This window comes from Acomys minous (genome assembly GCF_964271855.1).
Source record: "Acomys minous genome assembly, chromosome: 18".
NCBI lineage: Eukaryota > Metazoa > Chordata > Mammalia > Rodentia > Muridae > Acomys > Acomys minous.
In genome coordinates, this window is record NC_140501.1 from 53,554,731 (window position 1) to 53,581,449 (window position 26,719).

At 49.9% G+C, this 26,719-nt stretch overlaps 1 protein-coding gene across 1 annotated transcript in view; it reads right to left on the reverse strand.

Annotated features, from left to right (window-relative positions):
• SCARA5 (scavenger receptor class A member 5) overlaps positions 1-25,589 on the reverse strand; it is a 93,277-nt gene extending 67,688 nt beyond the window's left edge. The window contains exons 1-3 of the mRNA XM_084767010.1: positions 25,566-25,589; positions 21,114-21,231; positions 3,691-3,819 (exon numbers count right to left, since the gene is read on the reverse strand). Of these exons, the coding sequence (XP_084623136.1) occupies positions 3,691-3,819; positions 21,114-21,225 (241 nt within the window). The 5' untranslated portion in view covers positions 21,226-21,231; positions 25,566-25,589. The remainder of the gene's footprint in view (positions 1-3,690; positions 3,820-21,113; positions 21,232-25,565) is intronic.
• Positions 25,590-26,719: the final 1,130 nt, after the last annotated feature.

Sequence of the window (26,719 nt, forward strand, 5' to 3'; positions counted from 1 at the left end):
TGAATAAAGACTGACGGCATCGCACGCACGCTGACCGCCAAGATGCATGATGGGGCGCAGATGGCTGGCTGTTCTGAGCGCACTTCCTTGACGGCAGGTTTCAGGACCAACTTGCTTTGTTTCAACAAAGTGATTGGAAAGTGAACTCTCTGTTCAAAGGACACTTGCCCAGATGGCCCGCTGGGCTGAGGACGCCAAAAGCCCATGTTTGGGAATGGGACATTCTTTATGTATAATTTGCTATGTAACATAAGCTACAGTGTGTGTGTGTGTGTGTGTGTGTGTATGTGTGTGTGTGTGTGTGTGTGTAGCTTTAAACTCACCCTGAGTAGCAAACACGCCTCCCTGCCATTTTATTCCCATGATTGAAGATAATGATGGCAACAGTCAACTACTGCTACTAAGAAAGAGTTAAAGCCGAGCGCGGAGCATGTGCCTATAACCCCAGTCCTCAGGAGGCTGAGACAGAGGACTGCCAAGAATTTGAGGCCAACTTGGCTTGTATAGTAAATTCCAGTACAGCCTGGGTTACATACAATACAGGAGAACACGTTGCCTGTGGACAATGAGTTCTACAAGTTCTGCCCGAGAGCCCCAGAGGCAGCTAGTCAGGCAAGCTCTGGGTCCCCCTGAACCACATCCTCCGTGCCCCACCATCTTGGTATTTGCTAGGAAGAAGCATCCTTGGAGGTATCTAAGAGCCCTCTTCCCTAAGAGCAGAAAAGGCCTCTTCCAGGAAGTCTGCTTAGCACCACATTCTCTTGCGACGACAGGAGAGACCAGTGCTGCCTGTACTTCCTCGGGATTCCCTCAGTCCAGACAAGAACCTGGGGATGCGACAGTGGCTACATCCCCGGAAGCCAAGAGATTAGTTCCAATCCACTCACTTCTCATCACACGCACGCAGTAATACATTATTCCGAAACGTACAGGTTCAAAGGTGACAAGAATAACCCAAGAAATCCTGCTCAGGTTTGAACGACTTGACCAGCCAAGGAAGCCTGGCAGCAATTTCGCGGGATTGGGAAACCATGTTCCACCCTCTTTTCTGAAGGTTTCCAGGATGTCATCATAAATCCTGTCTGACCACTAAGCCAAGAGAGAGAGAGAGAGAGAGCCTTTCTATTAAGCTGCACAGCAGTGCTGCTCAGAGAGCGTATCTCTGTCCTGAATGGGCACCCATCTTCACAGAATCCACCGTTGGGTCTCAGTTCCACCCTTGAGTCAAGCAGAAGGTGTCTACCCTTTCCCACGTGGCAGGGCCCCGCATGTTACTCTTGAGAAGAGTTGGGGACCCTTCTATTCCCACCCTCAACCTCCAGACTCCTATTCTAGGTCCCATCCTCCATGTCCCTCTCCTGGAAACCCACTTTGGTCACTTGAAGTTCCCGTTCAGAGCAGTCGTAACACCATGGCTTTCCTGCTGGGCTAAGAGACTTTCCAAACATTCCAGAAATTTGTTATGGCCCTGGCAGCCAAAACCGCAAAACCCCCATCTCAAGCTCTCACCAAGCAGGACAAGAACATGTTCAAATCACCCCCTGGCTGGCTTGGCCCATGGTAGACCTTGCTGGACACCATCCTTTGGTTGCTGGGATGAATCATGAGTTTCTTTCAGTGTTGCTGTTGGCCACTCCTCAGTGCAGTGCTTAGTGAGACAGGAACCACCCCTGATACCCTGTATATGGAAACCTGAAGGCACAGGCAACACCAACTATCCTATTACAATACCCAAGTGGCTTGTCCCACTTGATGGGGAGTGAGTCAAGATCAGGGAGGTCCTGGGCATCTGTCTCAGGGTTCCCAGCAAAAGGTCATCTGTAAGGGCTGAACCCTCTACAGTCTTGCCCTCTAGTTAACTCGGGGACCCCACCCTGAACACTTCAAGTCAGCTCTGCCTGGACAGCAGTCTCACGCCAAACAACCCCACCCTCTTCCATGCTGCAGCCATTTTCCCAGAGTGCACCACCCCAGCGCCATCTACACCCTAGCACATTGCCTGCGCACTGCATTTCTCCTTGACTGGGCTTTAGTCACCTGACTCTGGATCAGCCTCTAGAGTAGAGACTCCTTGAGAGAATCCCCTGGCTCTTATTTAGCTGTGTCTTGATCCTAGCACAGAGCTGGGCACAAGGCAGGGTCCCATGTGACAGAGAACTCCCTTGGCTTACTTTGTCAAACTGTCTATGTCTCCACTGAGGAGGTGGTAAACGAGCAGGCCTGCCTGTGGAGAGAGGCAGGAAGGGATCACCAGAGCCTGGCTTTACCGTCTCCATCATGGGGGATACCTGCAAGTGGGAAACTGGGCTACAGGGTGCACAAGAACAACAGGCTCCCATTGAATCCCTTTCTTTTTCTTTCCTTTTCCTTCCTTCCTTCCCTCCTTCTCTTTCTTTCTTTCCTTTTGAGACAGCATCTTTTTATGTAACCTCGGCTGTCCTGGAACTCTTTCTGTAGACTACGCTGGCTTTGAACTCACAGAGATCCACCTGGCTCTGCCTCCCAACTGCTGGGATTAAAGGTGTGTGCTATGGACACTAGCCCAAGGGCCATGTCCCATGAAAGTCTTCATTCACCAGGAAAGTGGGACAGAGGGGAGGACATTCTATTGGCACTCTAGATGAGAGAAGCATGGATGAATGGGGAAATAGAAGGATCCAGAGGATCCTAGAAACCTACAAGAACATTATGACGGGCAGATCTGGACCCAGGGGTCCTGCTCAAACTATGGCACCAGCCAAGGACAATAAGTACAGTAAACTCTGAACCCCTACCCAGATCTAGCCAATGGACAGGACATTCTCCACAGTTGAGTGGAGAGTGGGGTCTGACTTTCACACGAACTCTGGTACCCATATTTGACCACGTCCCCTGGATGGGAAGACCTGGTGGCACTCAGAGGAAGGATAACAGGCTACCAAGAAGAGACTTGATACCCTATGAGCATGTATAGGGGGAGGAAGTCCTCCTCAGTCACAGTCATAGGAGAGGGGAGTAAGGGGAAAGCGAGAGGGAGGGAAGAATGGGAGGATACAAGGAATGGGATAACAATTGAGATGTAATATGAATAAATTAATAAAATATATTTAAAAAAATAAAGATGTGTGTTACCACGTCCAGAACCTTTCCTAAATCTTCCAGCTCTGCCTCACCCTGGCTTCAGGATGGGCTCCTCCCCTCCTCCTATCCCAGGCATCTAAGGCCTATCTCAGAAAAAAACACGAGGAAGAGCCTGGTTTAGTTGAGACGGAATCTATCCTAGCTCCTCTGAACTGCAAAGGGAAGCAGGCTCCCCCAACCCTGACTAACCTCAGCAGCAAGTGCTATGATAAAGCCCAGCCTGCTCAGTGCACACTATAGCCCAGAGGTTGGGGAGGCCTGGAGTAAGGCATGTGCCCCAATGATGAGGCAGGGACCAATCAGAAGCCACCCTGGGAAACTGGATCTGTCCTACTGGCTTCAGAGGTTCCCATCCTCATATCGCCTTCCCTGAAAGTCCTTTCCACATGAAAACAGGCAATGCTACTGAAGAGCCATCCCCAGCCAGAAAGACCAGCCAGGCATCTTCCTCTCTGGTTTCCATGGCAACAAGGGCAGCACTTGGGCTTACAGCAGTAGGAGTGGGAAGCAGGGGCTCCAAGTCTTCCTCTCTCATCCTCAGAGGTCTGGGCGGAGAAAGGCTCCTCTTACCTGCTAAGATGAAGATGCCCACAAGAATCAGGAAGACCAGAAGATAGAGCCCCAGGACCGCATACTTCAGTGCTGACAGGGAGCCCAGCTGTGTGCAGCAGCCACCTGCTCGCCGTTTGTGACATGGACCTGAAAGAGGAGAAATGGAACAGAAGTGAAAACAGCCTCGTGGGCTGTCTTTCTCTTGAGGTCTCACCTCTCTGCCTTGCCCACAGATGTTCAGGCCCTTCTGCACATCTGTAACGCAGCCACCTGAACTAGGAGCTTTCTAGGATGTTCAGCCTTTTGTCCTCCACGCACCCTCTATGAATAACCCAAACAGGCTTGTGTCGGTCACCATAAGCCTATCTTGAAGTGACAGAAACACACTAAAATAGGATTTGATAGGCTTTCCTTAACCAGTGTCATTATCTCATGTGACCTAGGGACTATGGGGAAAAGTTAAAATAAGAGTTACTGGCCTTACAAGATGGCTCAATGGGTGGAGCTACTGTCTAGCTTCGATCCCCACAGCCCATAGAAAAGTGGAAAGAGAGAACTGACTCCACAGAGTTTTCCTCTGGCGTCCACAGTGCGCTGTGTCAGGTGTCGCCACACATACATAGTGTGCATGCGTGCACACACATGTGATAATGATTTCAAAAGAGTAAGCCTTGCAAGGCAAACATGGTGGTGCACGCCTTTATTCTCAGCACTCGGGAGACAGAGGCAGTTGGATTTCTATGAGTTCGAGGCCAGCCTGGTCTGCAAAGCAAGTCCAGGATAGCCAGGGCTGTTACACAGAGAAATCCTATCTAGAAAAACCAAAATACCAAGCCAAACCAAACACAAAAAGAGTAGTGAGGGCTATGTAAGGCCTAGAAATTTTGAGACACACTGCAGCAGCGGTTCTCAACCTTCCTAACGCTGTGACCCTTTAATACAGTTCCTCACATTGTGGTGACCTCCAGCCACAAAATTATTTTTTAACTGTAACTTTGCTACTGTTATGAATAATAATGTAAATATCTGATATGCACCCTCTGTGAGGGGTCAAAACCCACATGTTGAGAACCACTGTGTTAAAAGGCTCTGCATGAGACTGTAATTTTAATGTTGGCAACTAATTAAAAACGAAAAGCAGTGGAAGACATAAATAAAACACATTTAGAAGCCAAATCTGATCACCAGCTTGCAAACTTGGGTTCAAGTTCATAGTAACCTCATCCTGTGCAATTAGACCACCAGCATCTGGTGAGAATAAAACAGTGATTGTTGTCAAGGGCCTTACAGACTCTGTGTCCGGCTTCTTTGGGCTCATATCCAAAGTTAGCTAACCGAATGCCTGCTGTGTTAGTTGGGTTTTGTTGTTGTTGTTGTTGTTGTTGTAATAAAGTTCCTGACAAAAGCAACAAGGAAGGAAGGCATTGTTTGGTTCAAGTGTGTCGTCCATATTTCGTGGTAGCAGAAGTGTGACGTCACACTGCAGCCACAGTTGGGAAGCAGAGAAAGACGGGTGGGCGATGCTCAGCCCACTGTCCCCTTTGTATTCATTACTGAAATTCTAGCCCATAGGATGCTGCAGCCGATTTTCAGGGTAGCTCTTCCCTCTTTGGGTTAACTTTCCTGGAATGACCCGCTAAAGCCTGATGACCTTGGTAACGAAGAGTCACCATTGTACCTGTCAATACAGTTACTCAGGAGACTGGAGAAGGAGGATGGCAAATTTAGGATCATCTGGGCTACATCATGAGTTTGAAGTCAGCCTGGGCACCTAGGAAGTCCTGGCCTCCAAATAAAGATAAAAGGGTGGTTATTTGTTCGTTTTTTTGTTTTTCAAGACAAAGTCTCTCTGTGTTAGCCTTGGCTGTCCTGGACTCGCTTTGTAGACCAGGCTGGCCTCGAACTCACAGCTATCCACCCGCCTCTGCCTCCTGAGGGCTGGGATTAAAGGCGTGCGCCACCACGCCTGGTAAAAGGGTGGTTGGTATCGGGCCCTAGGCTCTGTCCTCCGTACTGCAAATAGCAGCTGCTTGCTGTCGCTCAGCAAGGTGAGCGGTCAGCTCAGTTTGTCCTTCAAGGCATTCCTTCAGAACTCATCCAGAGGCCAGGAAACTTACAAACCTCCATCTGCTGCTATGCCAGTCAAAAGAGGGAAGAAGGTAAGGGACCCATCTCCACCCTGTCCCTGACAGCTTATAAGAACCAATGTGTGACATTCTTTGCAAAGCACAATGGCTCTGTTTCATTCTCCACTCCCTGGAAGTGACAGGCCCGCCCAGAGGGACCGTCCTTTTACAGTCCAGTGTCACTGGCTGGAGTAGTTACTGAGAAGAAAAGGGTGGGCAAGAGATACCAAACCTTTAAAAGATAGTGAGGCGTTTGCATTCCTCGGTACGTTTCATTGGCTTTGAGGAGAGTCAAAGGCTGTTTTCGTCCCTTGAGGGACCTCACTAATGTTTGGCCTCTGGAGGTTTTGTTACTATGGGGAAATGGTGGGTGACAGTTCATGCCTTTGGATCCAAACAGTTTGGATCCTAGGAGGTATTTTGGCTTGAACAACATTTTCCCATTCATACACTCCACTTTATTGTAAATCCTGCCTTTAAAACACTCAGCAGGGTAGTTATGACAATCTAAAACATAAAACATCAGGAAGAACTCAAAGCTAACTGCCAAAGAAATAAAAGTCAATGATCATTCTCCTCGGTCATTAAACATTAGCCAATCTTGAGAACAAAGCTGGGCTTCAACTTGCATTTGAAGAAAGCAACTCTTTCTAACGTACCTGAGATTATCTTTCTAGAATTTTCCATCTCGTTGTATACTAGGATCCAGATGGTCTCACCCATGCACGTATAGGCTGTAGAAACACTTCATCTACCTCTTCTGGTGAGAGCCACCAGCTGTCTTCCTGCCACGTAACTGAGAAAAGCCTGCCTCCCGACAGAGCTGGGGCAGTAGCAACAGCACTGCACAATACTACACACATGTTAGTTAGTTCTCACTGTCACAGTGGGAATTCCATCTGTCCTGCTCTGGCTTCCCTTCCCCAAGTCTCAGAACAGACAGGAGGAGGGAACGCACAGCCATATACATAGCTAAGTCAGGTCTAACCTCTGCCATTTGCACACATATTGCTAGCTTGCCACAGGAGAATGTGGTGTTGCACATTGTAGAGTAGAGCTCTTATTTATTTGTTTGTTTATTTGTTTATTTATTTACTTATTTATTTTTGCATGGAAAGAGAGAAGCCCCCTTCCTTTTACCTTAGAAGCCTTAATCCCTTCCTATACTAAAGAAGGCCATTTAAAACACAGCAGGACAGGGGCTTCACACATATATTTCCACAAATGTTTGGACAGTCAAAACAAGAATACCACGGCAAGATGCTTAGAGGTTATGACTTCGAGGGAAGGACAGAGAAATTAAGACAGACTAACATATGGAGGGGCTTTTGTTATTGTTGGTGTGTGTGTGTGTGTGTGTGTGTGTGTGTGTGTACTCGCCTATGAGGCAACTTTGAATGCCTCAATGATCCATTTTGGGACTTTCTTTGCATACCATGGCTTCCTCAGAAAATGAATGTGGTACTCATCTGTTTGTTTTATCCTGTTAAGTGTTAGGGGTAAATTGTCATATAGTAGTATGTAACTAATAGGTTTATGAGCAGTGCAAAGGCATACACGAGGAAGAGACATGTCCTGGCCCTTCCCTGCCTCCTTCCAGGGATCCTAGACCAGGGCTTGGCACATGTCAGTCAACAAGTGCAACCCTCCGGTAGCCTCAGAGGGCAGGAAGGAGGCATGTGAACAGGGAAAAGTGGCGTAGTACGGTAAGTAAGTGTTCTGGCAGAGGTGGTGGGTCTGTGCCTGAGGGAGAGGTAAATAGAGAACTCCCACCTAGGTGAGCATGAAAGGCAGGCTTGACTTAGGGGCTGGTGTTCCCCACCCCCACCCCCACCCTTTTCCCTCCAGCCTCATGGTTCAGGGAGCAGCTGTTGTAGATTCAAAAGCCAAGACTGAGAAGAAAATGTTCTCCCTAAAGTGAGAACAGTTCAGATGAGAGTCCTGACGAAGCTGCTAGTTATTAGGTTTTGTCGTTGTTTTCAGCTGAAGGGACACAGGTGACCAGACTGATGGAGAAAGTGGTGAACACCGCAGAACCTTTTAAGCTAGTGGTCAGTGGTTCTCAACCCCTATGGGTTGCAACCCCAGGTGGGGGTGGGTGTCGAGTGACCCTTTCACAGGGGTCGCCTAAGACCATCACAAAACACAGACATTTACATTATGATTCATAACCGTAGAAAAGCTATGGTTGGGGAATCACCACAGCGGGAGGAACTGTACTACAGGGTCGCAGCAGCAAGACTGCAGCTAGGAAGGTTGAGGACCACTTGGAATCCAAGCTCTATGAGGATCACTGGAAAAGGTTTTTTTCTCCGGCTAGAGCCTCTGAAAGAAACAGCCAGAGACCAGGAAGTGATGAGAAGGGGCCCAAGAGGCCAGCAGAGGTTAAGGCCAACAGCTCTGAGGAAGTTCAAAACTAAATCCACATAAAGTGACTTAAAGAAAGAGCTCAGTGTGCCAGCATGGGAGATGGTGATCTAGGCTCAGTGTGCCAGCATAGGAGATGGTGATGTAGGCTGTGTGCCAGCATAGGGGATAGTGATCTAGGCCTAGTGTGCCAGCATAGGAGATGGTGATGTAGGCTGTGTGCCAGCATAGGGGATGGTGATCTAGGCTTAGTCTGGCAGCACAGGAGATGGTGATCTAGGCTCAGTGTGCCAGCATAGGAGATGGTGATCTAGGCTCAGTGTGCCAGCATAGGAGATGGTGATCTAGGCTCAGTGTGCCAGCATAGGAGATGGTGATCTAGGCTTAGTGTGGCAGTACAGGAGATGGTGATCTAGGCTCAGTGTGCCAGCATAGGAGATGGTGATGTAGGCTGTGTGCCAGCATAGGGGATGGTGATCTAGGCCTAGTGTGCCAGCATAGGAGATGGTGATCTAGGCTCAGTGTGCCAGCATAGGAGATGGTGATGTAGGCTGTGTGCCAGCATAGGGGATGGTGATCTAGGCCTAGTGTGCCAGCCTAGGAGATGGTGATGTAGGCTTAGTGTGCCAGCCTAGGAGACAGTGATTTAGGATCAGTGTGCCAGGCTAGGAGACGCTGATCTAGGCTCAGTGTTTCAGCACAGGAAACAGTGATCTAGGTGAGGAGCTGCTGCTGACTTCTGGAGCTTCCCCATCTTTAAACACCTGCACCTGCATGCTGCCTGTACATTTCCCCTTGGCTGGGTATCTTACATTCTTCACACCATCCCTCTGTTGAAGTTAAATTTATTTAGGGAGAAAATTGTATCACCATCATCACACATAAAGAATTAATATCTTCCTAGTAGCCAGCTAGATAAACACCTCACTATTAAAATGACAAATATGCACTCGTGTGTGACTCAGTTGCTGCTGAGGGTGCCTGCTGTGTTGGACATAGTCACATTCTGGGGAACACTGACTGACTTTGGTGACTGTAAGAAAATCACAACATTCTTTAGGTGTTCAAGATTAAGAATGTTCTGGAAGAAACCAGGGGCAATGTCTGTCAGTAAAGTACTTGTCTGTCAAGCATGAGGATTGAGTTTGATTCCCAGAACACACATACACACACACACACACACACACACACACACACACACACACACCATGATGGTACAGGTTTATAATCCTACAACTGGGAAATGAAGACAGGAGGCTCCTTGAGGTTCATTGGACAGCCAGTCTAGCTTAGTCAGTGAGTTCTGAACTACTGAGAGACCCTTTCTTAAAAGGAAAAAAAGAGAGGTGGGCAGCAGTTGAGAAAGAATGTGCAAGGTTGACCTCTGGTTACCTTTTGCAAACACACACACACACACACACACACACACACACACACACACGCATACTCTGGAAGGTAATACACTGAAGACTACCAAGTATCCTCAAGAGAGCTATGCTAGGGCCTTGTGCCTCTAGCACCGCCCTCACCATGTGTCACTGTTGGTGTGCACTGCTGTCCACTCCCACATACAGCAGCAGAGCTTCAAGAATAGGGCCACCTTCTTGTTTCGGGGTTCTCTGCAGGAACAACACACGTGAGCACATTTACTTTCTCTGGGAAGGTCATCTCTTGCATTTGCCCCATACAAATAAATAATTGGCAAACTTCTACTGGGCTACGAAATGCAACTTAGAGCAGAACTTTGTACTGAAAAGGCAAACGAAGGCGTGACTCTCCTCACATACCCAGGGCTTCTGAGTACCACTTAGCGCCCACGTAGGTGAGCCACACAATCAATTCCTGGGAACTGGATTAACTTTCTTCAACATTGTGTGCACTGAACCCCACCCTGGACGTTCTCATTCTGATCCAGGGATGAAATCATGGATCTGGGGCAGAGAAATCCATGGTTCTAGGATAAGACACTTGTCATGTCGAGAGAGAATGTGAAGACACATTCCTGGACAGGGAATGAAATGTCTATTATAAGAATGCAATTTATTAGGGGAAAAACATTTGATTTCTTTTTTTTTTTGACAGGCCATATCCAAAATGAGGCTGTCTTAAAGTGTTTTATTATTCCCAGAGGTTAGAAGTGTAGAGTGCTCTTAAAAATGGGAGCAAGAGTGTGCCCAAAGAGGAGCAGGCAGCCCAGCCCCACTCTCAGCTCTGCCACGAGGGCAGGCTTGGGTGTGGAGCTCTAGAAGGAGATTTAAAGACTGTCTGTCACACAAGGACAGCGAGACCACGTGAAAGCATCCCGAACAGTCCCTCATTGATATGCACCTCCCCTGAAATCACAGCTTTCTATTTCACTAAAAAATAACATTTCAGGGTTCCTTTTTAGTTATAATTTTACAGTCTTTCAACCTGCAAGCACACTCACAACTTGGGTTTGATAAGTGAGGTCGTTAACTCTAAAATAACTGGGTGGAAACAGCAGCCAACAGGGGATGGGATGATTCTGAATCCACCAACAATCACAACATCGTTTTCTTTGGTTCTCATTGGTCTCAGGCCCATAAACAGCAGGTGGGGCTAGCGTTTTATTGCTGGGAGGAACCTCGGTGCTTAGCTCATCCAAGGATCCCCATTAAACCTGCCCAAGTCTGATTTCATTAGGATAAGCTTCATCCTCGCACTGGTTACTCATCGCTCACGTTGTTTTCATTGTACTATATGCATGACGAGAGGCGGCCCCAAGTGACCTCTGTCTCTGATGCTGCTCTAACTTTGTGCCCTTTGGTGGGGATCTCCGTTAAGCTTTGCTCATAAAAGGGAAGAAGACACATGTGTGGCAGGGGCAAGCCTCTGGCCTGGAGTGTCAGCGGGTGATGCATACAGCAGCCTTCATTGTTTATTCTGGAGAAGTCTCCCTAGACCCTTGAAACCTCAAAAGTGAACAGAATGTCTTCTGTACATCAATAAGACCAGTGAGGACACCTATGTACTTTTAAAATAAGCCTGGTGTCACACACACACACACACACACACACACACACACACACACACACACACCCAAGGTACACAGAGAGGGGTGTATGTGCAGGTTGATCACAAGTAGCCAGCGAGTTACTCAGTCGTGCCAGATAATTAGATAATTAACCCCCAGAATGTTGGGTCCTGAGAGCTTCCAGATAGCCGAATTTGTGGATGGTCCTGGAAGCGATGTGTCCCAGGAGGTTATGGGGGATCTGTGCCCCTCTCCCATACTTCATCCTATGCAATGCTTCCACAGGGCTGTTGAGCAGTGTCCTCGGTAACGCTCATTGTAATAATCGGGGACATGTAGTTAAAGTGTTTTCCTGAGCTCTGAGCTACTGCAACCAATTAGAGCAGAGGAGGGGCTTCTGGGAACTCTGACTTACAGGCAGGGTTAGAAGCATATGCCACAACGTAGGGTGCGTGGATGGGCTCTCTCATGGGGGCAGCGCTGTGGTGAGACCTCTATCTGTGGGATCTGATGCTCTGGGCAGAATGATGCTGCCAGAAATGAAGCGAATTGGCAGACAGCTAAGCTTGTGCCCAGTTACTACAGAGCTCGGTGTTGATGGAAGGAAATCCCTTCCCGTATTTGAATAGCTACGCTGAAGTATTACGTTGGCTGTCGAGTGGGAGAGAGGGAAAAGAAAACCCAACACCACTACTTGCTTCAGTTTTGTCCTTAGCTCAGCACAGCCAACTGGGCTATAGTGAACACCAAACACAGTGATTCTCCTTGACCCCGCGCCTTAGTCCTTGGGGAGCAGAGGCCAAAGCAGAGGAGGTGCAGAGGGAGGGGTAGAGGTGCAGGTGATCGCCTCTATTATCAAACCAGTCTGAGCCTTTCACGCCCATTTCTAAGAAAAGGAGAGAAGATGGTAAAATAGGGTAGCCTGGGCTAACTCCACTGGCCCTTTGTGGGGCTCTAGGACAGACTGTCTTATAGAACTGTCACTTCTCCATGAAGTTCCTGTGTCCCAAGCCCACTCTGTTCCCAAGGTTACTCTGAATAAAGAGTCTTTGAAAACAGTAGATAACTTTTGCTTATTTTCCACAGGAAATTAATGCAAGGGCAGCCTGCTGGCTGCTGTGCATCTGCGTTTGGAGCTAAGCCTGAAAGATGGGAAGCGAGTCCAGGCTGGAGAAGGGCAGGCAAGGTGCGTCAGCTAGCTTCCGAGATCCAAGTGGGATGGGAAGGGCCGTGGTGTGTACAAAGAAGGAATGACTTGTGGAGCCTGTGCAGCTACCACTACTCCTGCCCCAAAGGGTTACTTTAAAATATGTATATAACACATGCATGTATACATATATATGCACACACCCATGCATGTATGTATGTATATTAAACCGCTTGAGGTGATGATGCTCTTCGTAAGAGCCATAGACTATCAACCGAATTCCCAGTGCCAGGCATGGGAAGCTTCCCTTCAAATTGTTGGCCAGGGGAGTCAGAGACTCCCAAAACGATATAGGCTTTTGCCGTGGCCCTTGTTTGTTTTCTAGGACTTGCACGTGGGGCCTTATTGCTGATGTCACCATGTATTTGGGCACAGGAGTCAGAAGAACTGTCTTGAAAGTCACCTCCCTGAGGAGTACTTTTTTATTTATTTATTTTTATTTTTGGGTTTTCAAGACTCAGTTTCTCTGTGTAGCCCTGTCTGTCCTGTAACTCACTCTGTAGACCAGGCTGGCCTCCAACTCAGGGATTCGCCTGCTTCTGCCTTCTGGGTGCTGGGATTAAATGGGGTGCACCACCACCACCACCACCACCCAGCTAGTATCTGAAGATTCTGTGCAAGCTGGCAAGAGAGAAAACCAATCAGTAGTCTTACCCAGCTATAAAGTCTACAGACCACACCAATGACCAGCACGGCAAGACATCCCCAAAGGTATATAGCAGGGGCATCTATGTCCTGAGGGCAACCAACAGCCGTCTAAATTGAGCTTTAAGACCCATTCAACAGGAAAGAATTAATGTCTGGTTCATTAAACACAGTCAACTACTAACTACCGGTGCTGGCGAGGCCATAGATCTTAAAGGAGAACCTACTACAGGCACTTACCTCGGCCAGCATAGTTTCTAACTGCATTCTAAATACTTAATCCCTATGCCCACAGTAAGCATAGCTCTTATCCCTCATCAAAGAAGCTTCTTTTTGCAGCAGATGGAGACCATTACAGAAAGCCACGCCTGATCAAAATGAAGGAAATGATTGACAGTGGCACGCCACACCCCGGTTGATTATGTCTACAATGCAACGTCCATGCACACAGCTCAGGGAACATCACAGAAGAGGGGACAGGAAGATTTTAAGAGGCAGAACAGGGAAGCTACACCCATGAAATCTTATAAATTTTGGTCACCTATGGGATGGAGAGATGGCTCAGAGGTTAAGAGCACGGTCTGCTCTTCCGCAGGTCTTGAGTTCAAGTCCCAGCAACCACGTGGTGGCTCATAACTGTCTACGATGAGATCTGGTGCCCTCTTCAGGCAGGCAGGCACACATGCAGGCAGCAGAACACTATACATAATAAAGTAAATCTCTCTCTCTCTCTCTCTCTCTCTCTCTCTCTCTCTCTCTCTCTCTCTCTCTCTCTTTTTGTCACCCAAACAAGACTGGCACGATGACAACATCAGGCCCGGTGTCAAGGTGGATGGGGGTAAACCTCACAGGGCCCAACCACTAGACAAAGAGCTTGAGACACTTAATGGCTGCTGCGAGAAAATGATGCGCTTCTGCTAGGACAAGTCCCGGTTGGGTTATCCAGTGCCTAGTGGTCAGCCCTAAACAAATGGGAGGAGTTGGAAGGGAGAGAGTGAAGGAGGATGCTGTCTAAGTGAATAGGATCTCAAAAAGCACCAAGCCTAGCATCCTGCCTAAATTCAGGCCAGAAGATCCTCTTCTTGGGCTGGGAAGACGGCTCAGTCAGTAAAGAGCTTGCCTTGCAAACACTAAGGCCTGCCGTTCATCCCATGCACAAAGCTGAGCATAGCGGCACATGCTCGTGATCCCAGCACCAGAGAAAGCAGGTCAAGCAAATCCCTGGGGCTAGCCACCAGGTATCCCAGCCTGCCGGATGAGCTCCAGCTCAGAGAGAAAAACAAGGCGCAGGATGTTTGAGGAAACACCACCAAAGGTTGACCTCTGGCTTAGACACACACACACACTCACATGCACGCACATACACAGCCACAACAAGCAGGCAAACACACACAAAAATCCCAGAAGAGCATCAGCTTGTAGATGAGCCCCGAACTCCAGTAAAGATTCCAAGTTCCTCTCCTGCCCCCTGTCAAATGCCTTAACTGAAGATGTTTGTACCGTGGGAGTCGGGGGCTCTGCCAGGTCTGCGTCCTCCCACCCAGCTCCTTTCCTGCTGTGCCTGGGTGAAGTGGGTTGTTTTTTTTTTTTTTTTCCTTTAGGCAGGGATGAAAACTAAAGTTGAATGTCCCTGCCTTCTTGCCTTCACTTCTGCAAGCAGCTGCAAGCGTTGGAAGGGTCACGCGCTCGCAGGGATCTGGTTTTGAAGACAGGAAGGTTGAGCCATCTGAATCAGACTGAGCTTGGTGTGTCCCTGAAGGCTGCAGCTGGGCCACCTCTACCCCCAAAACAAAGCAGGGTGTGCCTGAGAAGGGAAGCTCAGCATATCTGAGCAAAGAATAAACAACACACATTTAATGCTGGGTCTGTCTGTGGTGTTCTATTTGGGACCGACATTCCTTCTTTCCTTCGTTCCTTTATTTTCTCTGCGGGACCTTCTTTTTCTTTTCCCCCACCTCCCCAAGAATTTCACGGTCCTTCAAACAGTTAAAGAGGGATGCATATGGGATCCGGTGTCTACTGCTGTACACGATCCTGGGAGGACAACAGCGTTATTCTCATTTAAGAATGTGGACTCTGAGCAAAGCCAGCCCCCATCCCCACCCCCGTCCCTGAGGCATCAAATGATCCTCTCCTATGCACAAACGTCTAAGGTTTTTAAAAACGTGGTCTATGCAAATGGCTGGCTAGGATCGGAGAAGCTCACTAGGGATAGAACAGGGTCCTGGAGCTTGAGGATGCCTCAGGCATGAAACAAAGAGTAGCTAGAGTTCAGAGAGGAAACTCTCTCCTAGAGAGGACCCCTTAGCCTGAGGTGGGCCTGTAGAGCAGACCTTGGGGTACAGAATATATATACCCAAGCCTCCATGTCTTTCCTCCTCCCATCTTCTGCCAGGGCCCCTTCGGCCTTGAACCCAAGAAGACATGAAGAGGGGTGCAGAACAGTGCAGGTGGTATCCGAGAGATACACGCGGGCTTCTGCGCCCAGCCCGAGGACCTGTGCCCACGGCAGCAGTGGTCCTGTGTGGCCTATGATCTGACAAGTTGCAATTCTGTCCTCTTCTCCCTTCTCTCTGCCTCTTTGTCTTGGAGAGGTAACCCACCGGGACACCAGCATCCCCAGTGCTCACAGCCTAATCTACGAGCACTTGGCTCTCTGCTCTTGTTTAACAGGACACGCCTTCTGGTGTTACTGTACCGAACAAGTGACTGCCCCTATTCTGTTCTAACCTGTAAAGAGCAGTGACCCTCAACTGTGGTCATAGCCAGACCCTTGTGCCCCACCCGGCAACTCTTAACTGTGCCAAGTGAGGCAGGGCTGTTTGAAGGATGGAAGATAGATGTAGCAGGTCGCCTGGGAGAATAATTTAATTTTATGGGGGGAAGGAACGTGAGACCAGGGAGTCGAGGCTGCCGGCATCCTGCCACCACCAGAAGCACATGTAACTCATTACTTCCCCTGGCTTCCCATGGGCAGCCATGGACGACGCCAGACGTGTGGTTGAGGGGCGGGCTGAGGCCACGGAGAGAGCAGGACTGTGTTTTTCTGACTCTAACACCTCTCTCTGGGCCTCACCAAAAAAAAAAAAAGCTTGAGAGGAGGCAGTCCCTGCCAGGCACCTTCCATTCCCAGGACTCCTCTGCATCCGAGAGGCAGCCTGGAGAGGTCCCCAGGCTGCTAAGCAGGCAGGGAAGGGGAAGGTGAGAGGCACAGGATAGGAAGGAACACGGGGGAGGAGGTTGAAGGAAGCTGGCCCAGCTTTGAGTTTTAGTTTGGAGGGAAGACAGTGGCAGGCCCGGGCCACCACCTTGCAGGTAGCCATGCCAGGCAAAGGGCAGTTTCTGTGTTTTAATTCTCACCCGCCTCTTACCTACCCAATTTTTTCCCAGCTCAGAATCCAGAGCTGGGGATCTTAGGGTCATCACCCCAACACTTTCCAATTCTTTGCCCAGAGAGGAACCCTGATTTACAGGCAGGGGCGGGGCCTGAGTCTGGCTTCACTCCTGTTACTACTTTTGTGGCCTTGGGTAAGTCCTTGCACTAATTATCACTGATTTCCTGAGTAACTGACACCTACAAAGTGCCCGGGAGAAGCCAAAGTAGACTCTGTCACCCTGGCTTCAAGATATTTAGAGTGAAGTAAAAGCAAAAAAAAAAAAAACAAACAACACACACACACACAGACACACACATACAACACACACACCATACACATAACACACATACAAACACACACACACAACACACACACATCACACAGACACACATATACAACACACACACCATACACACACCACACACACAAACACACACACACACACACACACCACACACATACACACACACATACAAAGAGCCCAGCCATTTGGAATACACTATATTTTATGCAATGATTGATTATGGCTTTTTTCCCCTCCCCCATGAAAAGACTCAAGTGTTGAAGCCTTGGTCCACAGACGGTGAGAAGGGAGAGGCTCCTGAGGGCTCTCATTTAATTGGTGGATAAGCGTAATGATGGGCTTGTAATTTGACGAAGTCATTTGCAAGTGATGGAAACTTCTAGAACCTGGTCCTGCTTGCAGGAAAGCAGGGCATTGGAGGCTTGTCCATGGGGACTGTAATGTGTCCTGGACTACTCGTTGCTTCCTGGCCACCAGGAAGTCAAAAGGCAGCCTCCTCTGTCTGTGCTCCCACGGTCACGGTGTTCTGCCTCATTTCAGGCTGAAAACAATGGTTCCAATCAGCCTTGGGCTAAAACCCCTCAAACCGTGAGCCCAGATAAGTCCTTCCTCCTGTGAGATGTTCTCGTCAGGTGTTTTGTAACATGCTGGAACCCAACTAACATGCGCTCTGGGACCCAGAGCAGGGATGTGCCTAGGGAAGTGACCCATGGGGCACAGAACGGGGGGGGGGGGTTCAACTTGAGATGACAGATGAGAGGGTCACAGGTAGATAAGGAAAATGTGGTGGGAAGACCGTGGCTGCCTGAGGACATGGGGAAGAGCAAAGAGGTACAGATAGAACCCATGGACTCAGGTTGGGGGTGTTACGTTTTGGCAAGGAGGCCAAGTTAGAACCTGGAAAGGATGTAGCCAAGCAAGATCTCTGTCCAACATGAGCATTTACACCCACAGGTCTTTTCTGTTCTTTTTTTTTTTAAAGTTAATTAATTAATTTTTGTTTTATGTGCATTGGTGTTCTGCTTCCATGCACATCTGTGTGAGAATGTCAGATCCCCGCAACTGGAGTTACAGGCAGCTGTGAGCTGCAGTGTGGGTGCTGGGAATCGAACCTGGGTCCTCTGGAAGAGCAGCCAGGGCTCTTAACCACTGAGCCATCTCTCCAGCCCATCACCTATAGTTCTTAAAGTCCCACTTGCTTTAAAGTCTGAGTCACACCTGAACAGCTAGGCTGGGCTTTGAAGATCATGCTCCATGTTAAGACCCCAGGGCCAGCCTCCCATGACGGGAGCCGCAGCCCCTTCACGCTTCCTTCCTGCTCTGCGTTTTAGGAGGCAGCTCTAAAAGGGGCCTGGAGCTCATCCAATGCTTCTCGGTTCTAATCCACAGAAGGCCTCTGGGATGGACCTGGCCCAGGCCTCCATCTCTTTGCCACCTTTTTTCCAGTTTCTTCTTTCCTCCCTTGGATTCACTCTGCTTATGTCTCTGTTTTACTCTCCAGAGAGAAAGATAAAAAAAAAAAAAATCAGCGTCTTTCCAAAACAGATCCAGATAGCTACCTCAAGCCTCTGTCTCCCTTCCCGGAACCTACCAGCCTGAGACAAAGAGTAAAGGAATTCAGAGACCAAGGAGCGGCTTGCCAAGGCGTTTGCTTTGCTACTTTTAGATTTCAAGGTCCTTGTGATGTTGGCCATCCCCTCCCTCCTTAGTCAGCTCTTCAGTAGCTATTCAGAGAGCACTTGTTTCTGCACTGGCCCTGGGAGCATGCGTGAACAAAGCAGCCCTCTCCCACCTCAGAGGAGCTGCCAACCCTCCTCCGGCTTATACACTCCTTATCATGGTGAACGGAGGAAAAACACAGTCTAATAAATGTCCAAGCTGCATCGTGTGTTTGGAGAGGAAAGTGGGAGATGGGAGGGTAGCAAGACAGGAAACAAAACGGGAGTGACCCCGGAGTCCTGGAGGGCTGATGTGAGGACAGTGAGGACAGCATCTGTGTGCACTCTGGAGAGAACATCTTCCTCAGGGTGGGGGCTTGAGAGCACAGTGGGGGCCCCATCCTGAAGGGGAGTGCTAGCACGAGAGAGGAGAGCTCTGGTTCCTTGGCCAAGTGATCAGGGCCTGGGCATCATTCTCTATGTCTGAATTTAAAGAGCCACACCCGTAAGGCGGTGACCTCAGAGATGCCCATTGCATCCTCTTCTGGTGGATGAAGACACAGGCCTGGAGTCAGTCTGGAATCCACAGCTTCTGGCTTCACTGCAGCAGAAAATGGAGCCTAGGGATCACCCCCCCCCCCCGCAACTTGTGACACTAGCACAGCTGAGAGCCTCATCAGTCATTGCATCACCAGCGCTCTCCGGCAGATCCCTCAGATTGGTGCTGGGAAGCACAGAAGCTGGGCTCACTGCTCAGTTTAGTTTCCCTGGTTAAAATGATTGCTTGTGATCTGAGGTCCAGAACGTAGGACAGAGATGGGAGCATGGAGAGAAAAGGTGGCAGTCCCAGGGACACCCCACACCGAAGGCTTCGGCCCCCACCCTAAGCCTGATGTCTCAGGCTGACCTTGGATGCCTCCCTCCAACTACCCCCAGCCCTGCTCCTTTAACGATGCACCAATGAGAACAGAACTAGACCAAGAGCATGGTCCAGCATCACTGACTTCCTGAACAAGACATGCGCACGCACGCACACACACACACACACACACACACACACACACACGTGTGTGTGTGCAGAGCAGAACTGGACCAAGAGCATGGTCTGGTATGGCTGACTTCCTGAGCAAGGCACACACACACACACACACACACGCACACACACACACACACACAATGCACACACACACACACACACGCACACAGAGCAAGCAGAACTGGACCAAGAGCATGGTCCGGCATCCCTGACTTCCTGAGCAAGACACGTACGCATGTGCACACGCACACACACACACACACACACACACACACACACACACACACGTGCGGGCACATACACATGTATACATGCAGCTTACACACATGCACTTTCTTTCTCTTCCCTGGCTGTCAGGGCACTGGTCTAGTCTGGGAATCAAGCTGTCAGAACCTGTCCCCACCTCTTTCAATATCTTTATGTGATGATTTATCATGATTGATAACTTGATAGGGTTTAGAATCACCTTGGAGACACACCTCTAGGTGTGAGGGTGTTCAGAATGTTTAGTTTAACTGAAGGGGAGACCCACAAGCACTATCCCATGAGCAGAGGTCCCCCAGTAAAAAAAATGGAGAAAGGGAGCTTAGCACCTCCATTCATCTACTCTGTTTCCTGATCAGGGATGCAATGCGGTCCCTGCTACCTCACCTTGTCTGCCATTATGCCCTGCCCCCTCAAACTGTGAGCCAAGCTAAGCCTTTCCTTCCTTAAACAGCCTTTGTCAGACATTTTGCCACAGCGAGGAGAAAAAAACGGTATAGCCACTCTTATGTCCTTTTCCAGAGCCATTTCTCTGCTTGACCTCAATATCCCCACCGAGGGGACTGCTGCCATGCTGACTGCTCCTCCCACTAACAATGGTAAGCGCTTTGAGGGCAGGCACTCTTCCAGTCTCTCTCCAGAGCATCCCTGACACCCAACATATAGGTAGAACCCAGGGGAACCCTTCCTCAGGAGCTCAGATCTACTTGTCTGCCCAGCCTTGGTCAGGCTGTCCCCTCCCTCCTCTCCCAGATGCCACTTCCTTTCCTACATCTGTTCCTGCAAGGAAGAGAGAGAGAGAGAGAGAGAGAGACAGACAGACAGACAGACAGACAGACAGACAGACAGAGCCATCGCTCCCGAGAGAGCCAATGGACAGAGTGCTGCAAAACAAAGTTCCAGGCTGCACACTACAGTGTGGACAAGGGGCTGTTTCTAGGCAGCTGGCCTGATGTCCTTTCAAAAAAAACAACACCCTCTCGGTGTCATTTCTTTCCTCTCAGAAGTAGGACAGTGTTCCCCTCTTTCACAGAAGCCCAGTGAAGAAGGGTTTGTGCATGAAGCAAGCTTATATTAAGTGCCTGCTCAGATACTGTACAGACATTTACTAAATGCCTGCTTGCCAGTGCCCAGGAATCAAGTGCTGGAAAAGTGCCTTGGTTCCTCCGTCTCCAGTCTGAGGAGCAAAGCAATTCCATGCCAGAGCCTCTCTGAGGGACCGACTGGTCAGTTATAGAATCTTCAGTGTTGTCCTCAGCCTCAACAAGCCCATCTGCAAATCAGGTTCGCGTGAGAAAACTCAAAAAGACGCCTGCGAAGATGCGCTATTCAGTACCTACCTGCAGAACTAAATTGGGGAAGCCAGCAGGCACAGGGGTAAACCAAGGCAGGGTGGAAAGCAAGGGTCTTCAACACCCACAGGAAGAGCGGCAAAGCCTGACACAGAGCGAGAAGCACTTACCGTCCTCGCACAGGTTCAGCTTGGACAGGCTCCTGCCATCAAAGGGCTCCTCAAAGATGGAGCCGTTGTCACGGTCACCCACGGTGTGCAGGTACATGGCTTTGTTGTCCATCTTGTTCTGGAGCAGTGGAGATACAGGCAGCATGAGTGGGGGTAGGGGGAGAGTTGGACAGAGAAGACACAGAGTCAACTACGTGGACAACAAACAAATAGTAGAACCAGGTGTTCACCCATCTGACGCACACACACCCTCCCCCCCTGCAAACCTGGAGGAGCTAGAAGCACCGTGCGGGGCCTCGAGACCTCGAGCCTTAGGCTGTGGACACCATAGCCCACACTGGGCAGCCCTTGGAGGAGACTACTACCCAAATGGTGAGCAGAGGGTGGCTTCTACCAGTGCTTCTCAGCCTGTGGGTCTCGACCCCTTTGGGGGGGGTCAAACTACCCTTTCACAGGGGTTGGGGAAGCCCATCAGAAAACACAGGTGTTTATAGTCCAATTCATAACAGTGGCAAAGTGGCAGCTCTGAAGTAGCAATGAAATAATCCTGTGGTTGGGGGGTCACCACAGCGTGAGGGACTGTATTAAAGGGTCGCAGCGTCAGGAAGGTTGTGAGCCACCGTGTAAGCCCTCGGTGGCCTGGGAGGGTCAGATTAATTGCAAGAGGGATACTAGAAGCACAGATGCCCTGAGTGGGTTTGGGGTTGCCTGAGGCGGTCAGATGGCCCCCAACCCTACAGCGGGTGAGAAGTCTTCCCTAAGCCTTAATGAGCAACTGTTGGCCGGGAGACTTCTGCCTACATGAATCCCCTAGCCCCCCAAGGCTGGAGTAGGGTCTTGAGTTCCTGACTTGGGAAATTCTTTCATTTGCTGTGACCCAGCCATGGTGTTCCCACAGCAGTGTGACCCAGCCCAACCCATTCTGCCATGCGTAACTGGGTGACTGGAAGCCATCCTGAGAGCCTGTGAGGGTGGCTCTGGGGCAAGAAAGCGTTGTGAAACCCAAGCTGGAAGGGATTTTTCTGAATTTTCTAAGATGCATTTGCATTCTTTGTGTAATGAGGAAAATCCTTTTTTATAAAACCAAATTACGGAGTGTTTGTTTACACAAAACTCTTTCACTCCCCCCCACACACATATATGCCCTGTAATTGTACACATTACTTTTGGCACAGTTCTAACTGGCCCTAAGTTTATGTCACCTTGTTTTCCTGATGCTCTTTAGCTGGTTTCCTATTTAACCAACATAAAGAAGCAGGGAAGGAAGGGGAAAAGAGGGGAGGGGAAGGGAGGGGAAGAGGTAAAGGGAGAAAGAAGAAAAAGAAAGTCAGATGGGTGGGCTGCTTATTTATCTTTAAAGTGAATTTGGGGAAAAACAAATCCCCTAGGAAGATGGGGACAAGCTCAGCACAGAGCAGACCCATGAGCTCCTGAGGCCAAGCAGGGACCCTCAGCTAGGCTAAGATGGTACAGTGCCCGGGAGAGACTGGTGGGGAGACTGCAATGGGTCTTAGGAGTCATCCCATCCCTCTTTAAAGGCAGGACACGAAGGAAACATCCGTGAGGATAATTAGGAAGAGGGAAGCGCAGAGCAAAAACCAAACGCTGTGCTCTCTTTTCACGACTTGAGCTTGGTCTCCAGAGACTTGGCCTTTGGGGCCAAGAAGAGGCTGAAATTGACCGGTGACACTGCGCAACTGCCAGGAGCGACGGGAATCTTCTGCTCTGTCATTCCAAGTAACAAGATGCCACATTCCCACACACTGGCTGACTCACTTGGGCACACACACACACACACACACACACACACACACACACACACACACACACACACACACTCAGTCCCTTGGCCTTTTCTTCCACTCCATGGGACAGGAGATAAATATGGTCCTTGGGTCTACCAGAACTCCTCACATGGACACCCCCTATCTGGCCTTTCTACGCCTTTCCCCATGGTGTCCAAACTGCTGGTCTCCTAGCACTAGCTCTCCACCCAAGCCCTCCACCCAGCAAAGGGCCTCTAGGTGGGGCACTGGGCGGCACCAGCTTTGCTCTGCTATACGGGATCCTCCCTGGTCTCAGGGCGTGTGTGGTCCTTCCCCTCTGGCCTCAATCTTGAGAAGCTACAAAGCAGGAGGCCACTGTATTTGCAGCCCAAGATAACCCTCTCTCTGCCAAAGGGGACAGTGTCTGCAGCCAGAGGTCCCCAGAACCTACAGGGCAGGCAACCCTACTTTCAGGCCACTTTTCTTCTCTCCAGACCACTGTGATCTGGAGTGTGGCCACGAGCAACCCCTCCTAGGCATCCTCCCCACCTCCTGGCTTGACTGAGCAACAGCCTAAGGGAGCCTAGGGAAAGGAGCTGGGGCCAAGCAGGGCCAACTGTGAGAGAGATGACTCGGGAAATGTTCAATTCTTTCGTTACTTGGAAACAAAATATAAGCATGCTCTGCCTGCCCTGGTTTTCCGTGGGGTTCTGTTTTCTCCTCCCAGAGTTGGGGGCAGGTTCCGGACTCTTGAGTTCCTGTTTTCCTACCTTTAGACTCAGGTTGTGCTCTCCGGCATGTCACAACTGACCATCTAGGGTAATGGTAATAGTGGAAGCTACTGGTGCCTTGGAAACATCCCTCGGGCCTCAGACTGATGCCCTCAGGGACTTCCTGGGAGCTCCTTCTGGGAGCACTGTGAACAGGGCATCATTTTATCATTCCCATTTTAAAGATAGCCTCCCCAAGACCAATGAGGCAAGAATGACAATACTAGAAATTACAAGTAGAAGAGACAGGGGGTCCCCACACACCGCACTGCCTCAGCAATGGACTGCTGTATCAAAGATGTACATGTGTGTCAGTCACTTTCAGTGGCCGCCTTCAGGGCCACTATAAGGCAGCAGAGATGGGCACACCTTGGGAGGGGGGGCTACCCAGTGCACCTCTGTAAGGGCATGAGTAGAGGAAAGGGATGGGAGGGGGAAAGCTAGGTAACATGGATGGAACCACAGGTCCCCTGATCCGCAAGGAGCTTGGAACTCAGCTTAGTTGATCAGAGGGAGGCCACCCTGTAAACAGGGAGGCACTGCTCAACTGACCTCCTAGGGCTATTATGGGCCACTCCCCACCAAGTGTGGGATACGGACCAAGCACTGCTTCCTCAGTCTGACAGCTGCCCTGGGACATCACTGAACGCTCCTCTCAGGTGCCAGAGTTGGGGAGCTCACAGGACAAGGGCTCCTTTTTCTATCTGTCAGTTTGGGACTGTGGTGAAGTTGGCTGACCTCGTCTAGGCCTTCTGTGCCTCGCCCCTGTGATGCAGAGTCCCCTCTGCTGATCTCCCCCTTCCTTGGTTGGGGGTGTCGGGGGGGGGTGAGTATCATGAACTGATGGAGAAGGGAGGACTTCACAAAGTCATACAGAGCAGCTGGGGACAGTCGAAAGGGAACCCGCACCCTCAGCACATGGGGGGTGGGGTGGCCTCAGAGTCCAGAAGACTCCCATGGCTCAAGAAGTCCCAGAAGCGAAGTTGGGTGGGGTCCCCTTTGCAAAAAAGCAACCTCAAAAGTGGCTTAAGCCTGAGATGAGGACTCTGGTTCTGGAAGTTTCTCTGGGAGCACCAGAAGGGCTGAATGGACTCGTCCTGCTGGGGTGGGGGAAGTGGATCAGGGGCCTCAGTTGCAGCTCGCAACTGATTTCGGTGGGCTCCAGCTCCTAACTCGGCAGGGCTTACAGCTTTTCTTTGGATTGCCGCGTTTCTAAAAATCCATTTAAACCAAATAAAGTCACTGCAAATGTGGCCCCTGGCGGGGGAAAGGAAGTTGCTAGGTAGGTCTTAAAGCTTTCTTTCCTCTAAATGGACTCAGTTCACTGGATTCTAGCTCACAGCTAGAGAGGTCCAGATGCTTCATTAACAGCCTCGGGCATCATTCGTCCCGCCCTGTGCGCGTGCACACACACACACACACACACACACACACACACACACACACACACACGTACCCACAAAAACACACACAGACACAGACATGCACACACACACACAAACACATACACAGACACGCACACACATACACACAAACACACATGAAAACACACATGCATACATATTCAATACACTCACATAATGCTCACATGTACGCACACACAGAGCCCTGACCCACTTACTCCCTGAATAGGCTCTGACATGAGACAGCCAGAGACACCACTGAGGCAACGGCAGTCCTCCCACATCTAGATTCAAGCTCACACTCTACAGCCCTACCTGCTAGCTGGGTCCTGGGGCCCAAGTGTCTACAGGCTCAGATCCATGCCCCCCCCACACACACACACAACCTTCCCACCTGAAGGTGACAACTGCAAGACTCTCCAGCGCTTTGCTCCATCAGCACATCAAGTTTCCTCCCTCTGCCTTTGGAGCACGATCACGCAGTAGCTTCTAGGTCAAAGCGTCAAGACTTACCTGTGTGCCCCCGTAATGAGGCTGGAGCCTATCCCTTCAGTTCCCAGCGATTGCCATGGTAGCCAGAGAGCTGTCTGCTGCCCCACAGAGACCCAGGCAGTCCCTTGAAGCTTGTCCCCACAGCCAGCCAAATCCAGATGGAGTCATAGAAAGAGGCTGCAGAGTCACCTAGTGACTTAGGTCAGGGCCACAGGATCTCTTCTGTGGGAGGGACCAGTTCAACCTCCTGACTGAGTGATTGGTCTGCACGTGGGACACCCTGTCTGAGTACAGCGTCAGGCAGTCCCAGAAAGCGATCCGAAGACACTCTGTGAAGGCACTCGCAGCTCTGCTAGGTACTGACTGGATGGGAGTTGCTCCAACCTCCAGGCTTTAGATATTAAAAAAAAAAAAAAAAAAAAAAAGTTCTTAAAGCAACTGCTAGAGGGAGTCTGGACTATGCCTGCCCTCTTGAGGCCACTCCCAAAACTACAGCTCTGCTCTGCGCTTACGAGCCCCTGCTAGCGGAGCAAATCAGTCTTGGCTTTGCGACCCACCGCCCGTTCTAAAGGCACCGCTCAAAATACTTTTTTGGACAGCTTCTGGGAAAATGGCAGCTAGACCTGGCTTATGATCCACCCAAGAAAACCAGTCTTGTAAATTTTACTGTAGGACGGAACAGTCATTTCTCAATTCATTCAGCAAATTTGGCATTTCCTGAAGTCACATCCACTCCCAAAGGACTTGGACAGTTCACACTGGGGCTATTTAGAATAAGGTCTGTCGCTGGGGAGGGGGAGTGGGGGGGGGGCTCTGAAAGAACTTCCCAAAGTCAAGTTCAACAAGATTCAATAACAATGTCAGTGTCTGTGGAGCACAAAAACTGCACAAGAGCAGGAGCCGACGAGACCGGGAGAAGCCGACTGCCTGGAATCCTGCCTGCGCCTCAAAGAACTGGAAACCTCAGCACAATTACACTGTACAAAGAAGATGCACTGGGCCGAGAGATATCAGAGTCCATGGAGCCCTGACCTCCCAAGCAGAACGACCTGAGCTGGATGCCCAGCATCTACATAAAAAGATGGTATGGTGGTACATACTGTGACCCCAATGTTGGGGAAATTGGGACAAGATAACTGCTGGGCTTACTGGCCAACCAGCCTAGCCTACTTGTT